Below are 12,355 nucleotides of genomic sequence, written 5' to 3' on the forward strand. Positions count from 1 at the left end.
GGGAGTGTATTTGATCTGATACAGCACAGTAGCAGGTGGTTGTCACAAAACGAACAAGGATAAAGAGATAAGGAATGCAGAAAAAAAAGCAGAGTCTGCAGTAATTAGGAAAAGGAGTATTATTTGTTGAAATCAAATAGCTATAGCAATAAACAGATTCTTAGCTGGTGTAATTGTCTCCAGCTGAGGAAGATTGCTGATAGTCATATGGCTGTAGTGATATTGACAGGGCCTCACATGTGGATGAGGCTTAAGAGAGAGGGGACTCAGATTTAGTTTTTCAGCTGAAGTATTCTGTTAACGAGCTCTTCTCATTTGCCTCATAAAAACGGTCTCTCTAAAGACATAGGGGACTGCTCGTGTAAGTAGGGATTGGGAATTGAATTCTAGGTATGTAACTCTAACTAGAGCTTTCAACCCCCATTAAAAAGCAATTTATTAGATTTTGCTATTTTTCTTCTTGGCTTGTAAGCTATGTGAAGCGTAAAACCAAGAAGTAGCTTTTTTTTTTTTTTTTTTCTTTTTTTTTTTTCCCAGTTTGTATCTCAGATGCCTTAGGAGTGAAAGTTTTTCCCATCTGAAGCTAATGGGAATCTTGCCAATGGCTTTAGTAGCTTCCTGGATTTTTGCCCAAAGGTTTTAAAGAAAAAAAAGCTTTTTTTTTTGTTTGTTTTCTTTGGCTTGGTACATATACCCTGTTCATCTTTCTCTTCTAATTAAACTTATTAAAACAAAATCTAAGTTGGATATTTGTAGGTATTACTCTAGAGGTTTGTATCCACCCAGCTACATTTCCACTCTAAAGGAAGAGTTTTGGTGGTGGTGAAGCATTCCCTACTATGGGATAAGAACTTGGCCAAGCCAGGACTGACATAATGTATTAAAATTTACATCCAGGGATTGTGCATGTTTTAGCTTCTGGAGCCTAACCTCAATGCACTGATCAGGTACTTTGCATTCTTTTGTTCGTTCCCACAAACTCCTCACGCGCTGTGCTCTCTGCACACTTGTTTTCAGGAGCTTTTCTAAACTCCTCACTCTTCTTTCTGTGCCATGAACATTATACTTATTGATCCCATTACATCCAGATGTGCTATGCTGATTTACCTTCTCAGTGTTAGCTGCACGCCCGCTATCCACGACTGAAGTTAATGCATGATTTTGTAAAAGCTCAAGACAAAACTTCAGTGACTTCAAATTCAGCTAAGGTTTTCTCCTAGAAAACACAAACATATGAATAAGCACCAAACTGAAATATCTTTCTATATACATCTTTGTTATTTGAGGTGGACGCATTGTTTTTGATATTTCCATTACTGCAATCACAGCAACACTTTAGGTAAAGTATTTTAGTGTATGCTATGTACCATGCTATAAAAATTATATTGAAGTTCATTTGAACCTGTTCAAGTACTTCAAATGAATTTTAAATATTTATATTCATGCTTTAAGGAGATAGTAATTTTTTTTTCTTAGTTGCTTCTGTGCTTTTGCTCTATTTTCAATCATTACTTGGAAGGACTTTTTATTTTTTTTATTTTTGTCAAAATGTTAACACAGGATATGAGCAACAGAATTGTTCTCCGTGTTTCTTGATAGTGGGAATTGTCCTGCAAAACAAGAGACTTTTAATGGGCTAAATTAATCATCTAAGCTATGTGTTAGAGAGGTATCACCCCTCTAATATTTGCTTGCTTTCCTAAATGCTACTAAGTAACTCCTACTTTACTTTTGCTTTGTTACACTAACAAAATAATCTTTTTAATAAATGTTAAAAGAAGTCAGTCAAAGTCTGTGTTTATGTGCTTTTGACTACAGTGAACACAATTTATTTTAGATACCCTAATTATTATTCACAAATAAGTCCACTTTTTTTTTTTTTTAATCCCATCATTATGTAAAAGACAGAATACACTCTCTTCTTTACAATAATATTCTTGCTGAGGAGAATATAACTACTATATGAAAGACAAGACTATACTGACTCTCACAGCTGCCCTCTGCTCAGACTAGGAGTTGTTCAGAGTATTACATTGGTTTCTTAGCCATGAATACAACTGTAATACCATAATCTGAGATTGGCATTGTCTGATCCTATCTTCCTTGCACAAATGGCATTTCAGTTCAAGCAAGTAGAAGTTTTGAATGCAGAAGAGGTTTCAGTACATGTGCCCTTTGCCCATTTATGTAAATAAAACGTTGACATTATATTGTCGAGGCAGAACTAGATGTCTTTGTGTTTTTCCTCAGTTTTGCTTTTCATTCCACGTTTTGCTTTAAATGGGAATCCCAGGGAACGCTTACAAATTCCAGAATGTACTTGTGTCCACTCATGACTCACCAGGCTCGGTACTATTCCTTCGAATAGAACAGTAAATCTCTTCACACACAAAAGCAAATACAAATGTAGTTGTATCAGTTGTACGCATTTGTATCAAGCAGTGTCACTGTGTAGCAGTATCATGTCATGTCCAAAGAAATAATCAAAATGAGATAAGCGCTATCCAGTCAGAAAGGAGATCTTTTCCATCCTAAAGATAACCAGACAACAGAGGGAGGGAGGAAAACACAAGGTAGGCAGAACTGTCAAACTGATATTTGGCAAATTTAAGTATAGACCTGTCACAGCACTAATTTACTTTGCCTTGTAAGGAGCTATCTAGAACTTTTATACGGAAAGCAAGTGAGTACGGAGTGTGGCTGTGGAGCACGTAGCACCTGTGTCACTGGAAGCAAAGCTATGTGGTGTGCTGGGCTGAGGGACGGTCAAGCTGAAATTGGTGTAAGCTGCTTTGGGTCAATACTGCCACAGCCACTAAGCACTCTTAGCATATGGTAAGGGCAAAGCAACCTCCTCTGTCTCTGAAAGAAATCATCCCCCACAATGGCATTGTCCATGCGTGCTGCTGTGAGGTGTTGGTGCACAGCTGCTGGCTCACTGAATGTGGAGAGCACAGCAAAATAATTTCCCTGAGCTGATTAACTTGTGATTAAACCAGCACAATTTATGCATTGAGGCAGTATCACAAGAACAGATAAGGCAGGGGCAGCTATGCAGGGCTTTGAGTGCAACAGCAATCAGGCTGATACTGATCTCAAAGCCATTCACACCCTTGGCTTTTCCTTTTTTCCTTTTTTTTTTCCCCTTTTTCCTTAAGCATGTCATACAAAGGTATCAGAAAAGCCCAAACTTGTAATCCTGGGCACCATCTGAGGAGAAAAAAGACACAAGGTTGTGGGTGGCAGCTGTCTGCCACGAGGAGCAACTCTGAAGGCTGGTGTTGCTATTTAAAAGATAGCTTTTCTCCTTACAGCAGCCTTCCTTCTGGTGTTTCCTAGTCTTGACCACTCTAAATTAATGAAAAAATGGAATATATGGAAAAAGGAACATTTTCTGAGTCTGAAAATTCATTGAGTACTCAGAGTAAACGTTACAAGTCTACCAGAAATGACTGTATGAACGTGACTGAGAAACGTATGACTTTTTAAAGTTGGTTAAAAATAGAAGCAAAAATGCTACTTTTAATAAAATTTTAGCTCAGCATATTTAGTACTTTCAGACAGATTTTCTATATAAGTAACTATGTATTTTAATATAACATTTTATCGTATTAAGTTTTTACGACACTGATTAAAAAAAAAAAAAAACAAACAATAAAGTTAACTGAGGTTACCATATGTCTAGGATTTCCCAGATACGTTTTCTCTTTATCTGAAAGAAAAGGTGGACTTTGGCCACCTTCCTAAGGTTTCTGGGCCAGGATTAGTCCAGCTGAATCGGTAGCAGCAGCAGCTGTGTCTTGTGTTGGATATACAAAGCAGCCCCGTCCCACGGCTGGCTGTGCACAAAGTCAGGCCTGAGGGACATGTCACATACACTTTGAGCTGTGCAGTCAGTCTGTGCTGATGTGTTGGGTTTGTTACGCACATAGGGGAGTTTCTCTGTGGCTGTGCAATGCAGAGCATGTTGGACTCATTTCCTACAAGATGTGAGGCTGTTTCTCTGCCTGGGACTTCCCAGAGATGAGAGCTTTGTTCTGTGCAGGTAAATCTCCAGCAAGTGCTGGGAACACAAACTACAGGGTAAGCAGAAACCAGAGAGCGTGTGTGCTGTGTGCTTCTCAGCAGCAAAAATTCCCTGGGAGGGAGAGGAAGGTGAAGGATTTTTATCCCTGAAACTTATGGATTTTTATCCCTGAAACTTATGGGGGAGGAGTTGAATGAGCTGCATCTTGCTTTTGCATCTTGCTTTTTGCATCTTGCCTAGCCATGGGCTAGGGAAGAAGAGAAGGAAGCGCACAGTAAACACTTCTGCCTGCTGGAATCACTGTCTGAAAGATATGCTTTCACAGGAGAAGATGCATAGTTGTTGTTTTTGTTGTTGTTGTTTGAGATCAGCTGTCTTTCAAGGATTTCACTAACCATCGCAAAAAAAAGTAACTAAAACCAGTTAATTTAATGTGGAACAGTGCTTACGCCTCGCTACTGCAGAGACTGTATGTTTCCAGAGGAGTGTTAGCCCAGTACTGTCAGTGTAGGTGAAAAACAGGGGCCGGAGCGGGTCAGCAAAGTCAAATTGTCCTGTAGGGATAGACCTAGGAAGACAGAAACACATTTGCTTTCCGAAGCTATTTTACATTGAAGTCACACAATTTTGCAACGTTTGGAACCACCTCGTTCCCAGGTGGCTTTTACTTATGCTTTTAGAAGCGTGTGGCCTTGCTTTGCTGGGTTTGCAGGGGGTGCCGCCCCGCTTTGCTGCCGCCCGGGCCCCCCCCGCACCCCAGGCACCGTCCCCCGGACGCTGCTGAGGGGGCAAAACCGCCCGCCCGCGCCGCCATGCCGGCCGCGAACCACGCGGACGCCGCGCGCGCGGCGCGTTTGAGGCGCCCGGCCGCGCCGATTCCCCGCAGCGGTAAAAGCCGCCTTTCGGGCTGCCTTTGGCGCCGCGGCGGCGGCGGGCGCTGATTGGCCGCTTTGAATCGCCCCGGCGCCGCGCCATTGGCGGCGGGCAGCGGCGGCCATTTCGAATGCGCAGCGCCCGCCGCGCGCCAGGCGGAGGAAGCGCGGCGGGACCCGGCGGCGGCGGCGGCGGCGGCTCCTCAGGTGGGCGCGGGGCCGCGGTAGCGGAGCTGGGCAACGGCCGGGGCCCCCCTCGCTGCCCCCCGCCAGGCCCGGCCCTGACGCGCGATCCCTTTTGTCTCCCGCTGCAGGCCCGGGCGCGGCGATGGACGACTACACCAAGATCGAGAAGATCGGGGAAGGTGGGTGCGGGAGCCGCGTGCTGCAGCCTCCTGGTCGCTGCAAGCCTCGTTAAACGCAGCAGTCAGGCCCTGTTTAACGCCTCAGCCTTATCTGTGCTCGAGTTTGCGGTGCGTTGCTCCGAGAAGCCTCTAAATGAACTGTAAAACACAGGCTAAGTGCCTGCAAGGTGCTTTGTAACTGAAGCCTTGCTGTGAACCTTCCTGCAAGCAGCCGGTTTGAGCTTATCTGAGGAATTCGTGCTTATCTGAGGAATAATGCTGTTTGTGCGCGGCTTGCTTCAAGTAAACACCTATTACATGGTTACAATACAAAAGCAAAGTAATAGCTTGTAATCAAGCTGAATAACTGAGCAAAAAATACTTGGTTGCAGGGACTCTTGCCTATATTATCGATTCTTATTTGCGCTGTTTTATCTGCACCTGAAACTGGGATTTCCTACATGTATTTCGCTGCTTGTTTTTTCAGGTACCTATGGCGTGGTGTATAAAGGTCGGCACAAAATCACAGGCCAAGTGGTTGCAATGAAGAAAATACGTCTAGAAAATGAGGAGGAAGGTGTTCCAAGTACTGCTATCCGAGAAATTTCCTTATTAAAAGAGCTGCAACATCCCAATATAGTCTGGTATGTGTATACTGGTATTTAGCTAAATTCTTTGCAAGGCTCTCTTCAGATAAGAAATGATTTTTCCACCGTTCCCATGAAGTGAGAGTTAGTCTATTTGTCTATTTGCTGTGAAGCAGACACTGTATTATACTATAGTACCAAATTCTGTGTTTATGACAGTTTTTAATTAAGACTTTCTTCTGCTGCCCCTTTCCACTCTAAGAATTGATCAAATCTTCATTGACTTTTGTAATTTATGTTAATTATCTTCAGAATGGTTATTGTTAGAATGGAGACAGCGTACTTCATGAAAACCGTTTAAAGCTATTTCTTTAGCCAGTCTCAGAAGGGTGTTTGCCATCTTGGAACAAATCATCTGACCTTGGTGTCCTTACATGAGCCTCTGTTATCAATCACTTCCCTGCTGTTTTGTAGCAGAGCTTTAGGCGTTGTATTACCACGCTGACATAGCAGGCGCATCTGAAGTACGCCTGAAGTTTCCATCGGTGGCTACCTGATTTGAAGAATTGGTCACAGCTATTGTATTCCCCACATAAGATTTACCTGCTCTTTAATGCAGCAAAATACCTTAGATTTAATGTGACTTGAAACCCCACATTCCAGCCGGGTAGTGTCTCAATATATGCATACATGCAGCTAGGAACTCTTATAACCTATTAAGGGTGGAGGAGGTGCACTTAAACCTGCACAAATCCTGCTGCACCTAGTAGGTTCCCATTCTAATGTAGAGCCCTTAAACTCTTCTAGTAGTTCAGGTGCTGCTGTAGTAAGCCAGCTTTGAATGGAAGCTAGACACGAAAACCCCACATCTTTTTAAAAAGAAACTGCATTTTTTTTCCTTAGTCTTCCCATGAGGCATGAGGGAACATAAGTTTAAGAGGAAACATGTAGGCTGTTTGACAATGTTTCAGATGTACTTGATTTTTCCAAACAACAGTGCAACTCGCTAAGTCTGTTAATATTTGAAGACTGAAAGCTTTGTAAGATTTTCATACGAGGAACCTAGGAATGTCAGCTTGTGTCCCTGTTGAGAGGGGAAATGTAACAATGAGTCCGTGCACTTTGCAATGGAGTTGACTGTTCACTCAATTTTCAGTCTTCAGGATGTTCTTATGCAGGATTCAAGACTGTACCTCATTTTTGAATTCCTTTCGATGGATCTTAAGAAATACTTGGATACTATTCCATCTGGACAGTATTTGGATCGTTCACGTGTTAAGGTAATGAGGATAATTATTTAATATATAAGTTAAAGAAGATGGACCTACAAAGCTATAAGCTTGATTCTTAATTCCTTGAGGAGGAATGAAAGGTTAAAGAAGCAGATGTGGATAATAGAATCTTTTAAAAAGAATTCTGTTCTCAAATGCAGCTTCATTCTTTCAATTATGGAATTAAACTGGCTTAAAGTAAAATAAACAATTTTTGTGGTTTTAAGATTGATATTAACTCAGTATCTGCAATGCTTTGGATCTCTTTCTTATTCCTGTGGGGAGAGCTGACAAAAGGAAGCAGCTTGATGTTGCAGAACCATGAACTTGCAGTGAAGGTTATTGTTTTCCTTTTTTTTCTTTTTTTTTTTTTTTTTTTTCCTCCCACTTCATCCTGTCTACAGAGTTACCTGTACCAAATCTTGCAAGGTATTGTCTTCTGCCATTCAAGACGAGTTCTGCACAGAGACCTAAAGCCTCAGAATCTTCTAATAGATGACAAGGGAGTGATTAAACTGGCAGACTTCGGATTAGCTCGAGCCTTTGGAATTCCAGTGCGGGTATACACTCATGAAGTAAGTTGGAACATCCTTTTGGTGATTTGGACAATGCTTACTAGCTTCCTGGTTATGACTGAAACACCTGAAAATAGAATTGTGGAGCTTTTACAGTTGTTATAAACTGACAATTATGTTTTACCTGATGGCTTTACAGCTCTCTGACTGTGTTTTACTCTGAAATGTATCTTAAGAATTCCACTGGTACTTTGACAGTGAATCAGATGGGCCAGAGTGGCTGCGTATGCTTCCTGCTCTTTCTGGATTTTAGGCAGCTGTTTTTGTAGGGTTTGTTACCCTTATTTGCTTCAAACATCACTTACAAACATTTTCACTGAAACGTTGCACTGGCAATTATTTTAACTAAAAAACTGTGAATGCTCCTTAATAATGAGTCATTGTGCTTATAGTCGATTAGAGGACCCAATTCTATAACATTTAAACAAAAAATAAAAATGTCCTTGTTCAACAGGTAGTGACACTGTGGTACAGGTCTCCAGAGGTATTGCTAGGATCTGCTCGTTACTCTACTCCCGTAGACATATGGAGCATAGGTACCATATTTGCTGAGCTGGCAACTAAAAAGCCACTTTTCCATGGGGACTCGGAGATTGACCAGCTCTTCAGAATCTTCAGGTATGTCAGGCTGGACCTTTCCCTTGCTTTTGTGCTGTATTGTATTTTGTGTTGTAGTGCACTTAATAAAATCATAACAGTGCACGCAGTTTCCAGACTAGACTGATCAGTATTTTGCTTCTGCTTGCACAGAGCTTTAGGGACACCCAACAATGAAGTATGGCCTGATGTGGAATCCCTGCAAGACTACAAGAACACATTCCCCAAATGGAAACCTGGCGGCCTGGAAACACAAGTCAAAAACTTAGACGAAGATGGACTTGATCTGCTGTCTGTAAGTAGCCTGTCTTAAACCGCTTGTGAGAAAACTGAGCAGGTAGTTTCAAATACTCTAGAATATCTGCAGCCATAATCATCAGGCTTGATAGAATGGAGATTACGGAGATCTTCAAATGCCACCTGCAGTTGTACAGGCAGTCATTCTCCCAAACCTGATACCTGATGTGAAATTGACTTGTTTTTCCATAATAGCAAACTTGATCAGGACTACTAGACTATAATTAATTTTCTTTTCATTAAGCTGTTTTGCCCTAGCTTATTTTATACCGATAAGCCAGGCTCAACTTGAAAGTGAGGATGAAGTTCTACAAACATCAGATCTAAGTGAAAGCTCTTGCCCCCAGACTGTAGCTGTCACCCTCTTGGTGCCAGCCGTAATTGTGATGTGGTTGCATGACTGCTCATCGACTTGGAAATATTTTTCCTGGGTGGTAGCGTGTGTATTGATTGCGACTGGCTCATCTTCATTCATCTTTCCTGGTGGTTTTAATTGACTAGAGATGGAAACAGCTGGATTTATTGATCAGCTGTGAAATCAGAGGCCAAGTTCGCATCGGTCTGTAGTGTCGATGTCAATTGCCTTTCAATGTCAAGCTAGAAATTTTAGCTGTGACGGGTTAACTCAACTGGTGTATTTTGTGGCTACTTTATAGTTTCATGGCCATGTAGTTAAACTACCATAGACACGCTTTTACTTGATAAGTTCTTTAATCAGACCTTTCTGTTTACTGCTCTTCCAGCTCATGGGCTGATGTTGCAGAGCAATCTAGGTCACTTCTTAGGTGTGCTTACATGCACCTAAGTACAAGAATGTACCTTGTTATCTTATTGTTTGGCTCTCCTAAAGCTACATTTGCACAATCCAGGTTTGCATATGGTGGGGGTGTTCTATGCATCTTAAGGTAAGTCAGAACATCTGATCTAGCTTGCTACAAGGGGAATGCTGTACAGCAATTATCCTTGTTAGCTGGCTCATGTTTTAAGCAGTCAGAAACAAGAAAGTTTATTATGTATTCTGTAGTGGTGTTACTCAGGAAGCTCAAGTGACTACAACTTCTCACTTGTTCTTGTTCTTTGTGAGAACAGAGCCATGGTTCAGGCTGGCAAACTGAACAACATTAGTTGAACACACAGTTGTTTTGGACCACTCTCTGAAGCTTATAGTGGCATTGTACAGAAATGGCTGACTGAAGTTGGAAATAATTCCTCTGTATGCATCGACAGTATCACTATTATATCAGTTTGAAACAAAATTGCTTCTGTGATTGTATTTTGGGGCATTTGACACAGACAAAAAAGAATTAATCAAGTGATGTTAACACTTTGTTAATCTCAAAGTATATTAAATTCTGTTAAGTCTTCTATAGTTTTGCCTTAAATTAATATTAAAAATGTAGCTTTGCATTAATGCCTGGTAACAGTGACATGGTTGCATTATTGTGCATCTGGAATCCATTTAAGTTTCCTGTGATACTTAAGCCTGAAGCAGGAACATAGCTTTGAAGGCAACAAAAATGAATAGCTCATTCTAGAGTACAAGCACAGATTATATCAATGAAAACGTTCACTTCTACAGACTTGCAGTTGGAAACAAGTAAAATAGCTAATTTTGAAAAGGGGTTGCATTTTTTTTTTTTGTGTTAAGACCATTAGCTTGAGTGAGGTTGTAAGTTGAAGACATTCATGAGTTAAATAACTTCTGTGGCTAGCATTTCTAAGCAATTGGTGGCAATCATCAAAAGCTTTGGTCTGTCAGACAGATTGCTCAGAAAAGAAGTGGTCATTTAAAATATCAGTTAAGTGCTGTAGTCCTGATATTGGAGCATCCCATCCTTTTTTTTTTTTTATTAAGCAAAATTTGCCCCTTTTTGTGATACCTTTGGTATTAGTATTAGCTATAGGATACTTGTCTTCTGGGGTGTAGCTATGGGGAACTGTGTTGCTTGACTTAGATGTGGGCAGATCCAGAGCTAAGTCTAGAAGCAGTATTGCATTTGGCAGAAGCCCTGAGAACGTAAATACAAATTCTGTAGTTTAAATCAACTTGGACAGCAAAATCCCTGTCAGATTAAGTCCAAGGATAATTTAATATCAAGGTGGACTAGAGGGCAGAGTAATATTTATACTTTAGAAAAAAAAACAACAAAAAACAACACAATTAGTTATGGAGATGGGGAAAAGCAACTGGTAGAATACTGATTATTTGAATTTGAAATTTATTTTCCTTTAGTAAGGACAAATAAAATGGAAAAGACTGCGAGGGTTTTGCTGGTTTTAAATAAGTTCTTAGCATTTAGGAGCTTTCTACCAGGCTTGGGAAAATTTAAGGGGGCCTCTCGGGGCTGTGTAACCTATAAGGCTTGGAAGGAAGACTGCAGCATGTCAGTCTAGCTTAATTTTGTCTATGTGCAAGCACGTGGCTTCTCAGTCAAATGAAGTAGCTTCCTACCTTTCCTCTTTTGGACCTGACTGCATGATAAAAATTGTTTTGCTAGCAGTTTAAAGAAGCATCTACAACTCTCTTGCCTTTTTTAGGAAGTCCTGGGACTCTTTCAGTGGCTATGGCATCCACTATTTTTTCCCATCAACTTTATTACTGAGTTCTTCAGCTGAATGAATTAACTTACTGAAAAGAAATCCAGGTCTTAAAACTGTTTTAGAACTTAAATCAGTTCTACCTGCTTTATGTGTGCAGGTGCACTTCTGTCCTAAGTGGACCTCGTAGCTGAACAAATCACTGTATTTTAACTGTAAACAGCTGCACCAAACTGAAGGGAAGCAATTTCACAACAACTTCTTATATATCAGTATAACAGAACAACTGTAGGACCACTTGTGCATTAAATGCCCACTTAAGCATTTTGGGCTTTAACAGACTAAAGTTATTAACTTAGTTGAGAAGCTAATGCTAATAACAATTATTGCTGTTTGATGCCTGGTTCCACATTTAGTACAGTGCATATGTTACCCCCCTGTTGCAGGCATGGGCTTGGTTATTGAATATGAAGATAAATGTTTCTTCGCTTTCTGTTATGTATTAATACTGTTCTGACTCGTAGGTGGAAATGACATCTACTTCCTTGAGAAATTGTGGAACACAAGAAAAAAAAATGTCTCTATGGTTACCTGATTATTACTGTGGTTAAGTAATTATCTACTTAACATGATTTGAGTATATGTTCCATGAGGGAGTAACTGTTTCTTTTCCTTTTCTTCCAGAAAATGTTAATTTATGATCCTGCGAAAAGAATTTCTGGCAAAATGGCCTTGAACCATCCATACTTTGATGACTTGGATAAATCTACCCTTCCTGCTAATCTGATTAAGAAATTCTAAACCTTTGGACTAAATCAACCAGAGTGAAATAATTGTGATTACTTCTACTATTAAGTCTGTCTGTAACTTTTGTCTGTCTGTCTGCTCTAAAACTGTGGCTGTTTAGTTTGTTTCAGTTTAAGTGTTACCTAAATATAAATATTAACCTATTAGTGCTGAGTTCAAATACAGTGCAAATATCACTGCTATTAATGCAGTGAACTTTCTATAAATAAAGGTTTAAATCCAGCTAAGGACTCCCAACTTCTTTCCAGACTATAGGTGCTCTACAAAAGAACAGTCGTCTTCAGAATGTGCTGGTAAGGTACTGCTTATCTATGAAAGCAGGTAATTAAAACTATTAAATTTCTGGTTTTGATATGATAGTTCTTCTGAAGATCAAGCTGTGTCATTGTAATGCACAAGTGAAATTTAGGACTGATGTTACGCTGAATGTGCCAAATGAC

The 12,355-nt window shown here is 40.4% G+C and overlaps 1 protein-coding gene across 3 annotated transcripts; it reads left to right on the forward strand.

Annotated features, from left to right (window-relative positions):
- The first annotated feature begins 287 nt into the window (after positions 1 to 287).
- Positions 288 to 12,137, forward strand: CDK1 (cyclin dependent kinase 1). 3 transcript variants are annotated; one of them, XM_084526186.1, is made up of 8 exons: positions 288 to 361; positions 5,214 to 5,264; positions 5,731 to 5,887; positions 6,987 to 7,110; positions 7,506 to 7,676; positions 8,131 to 8,294; positions 8,427 to 8,568; positions 11,793 to 12,137. In XM_084526186.1, exons 2-8 carry the CDS (start codon positions 5,228 to 5,230, stop codon positions 11,907 to 11,909), a joined length of 912 nt encoding a protein of 303 aa, XP_084382312.1. In that variant the 5' UTR covers positions 288 to 361; positions 5,214 to 5,227; the 3' UTR covers positions 11,910 to 12,137. The 3 variants fall into 3 exon arrangements, with proteins under 3 accessions (XP_084382312.1, XP_084382311.1, XP_084382310.1); XM_084526185.1 differs by lacking the exon at positions 288 to 361 and adding an exon at positions 3,810 to 4,045; XM_084526184.1 differs by lacking the exon at positions 288 to 361 and adding an exon at positions 5,029 to 5,106.
- The last annotated feature ends 218 nt before the right edge of the window (positions 12,138 to 12,355 follow it).

Source organism: Aythya ferina, assembly GCF_964211825.1.
Source record: "Aythya ferina genome assembly, chromosome: 7".
In the NCBI taxonomy this organism is placed as follows: domain Eukaryota; kingdom Metazoa; phylum Chordata; class Aves; order Anseriformes; family Anatidae; genus Aythya; species Aythya ferina.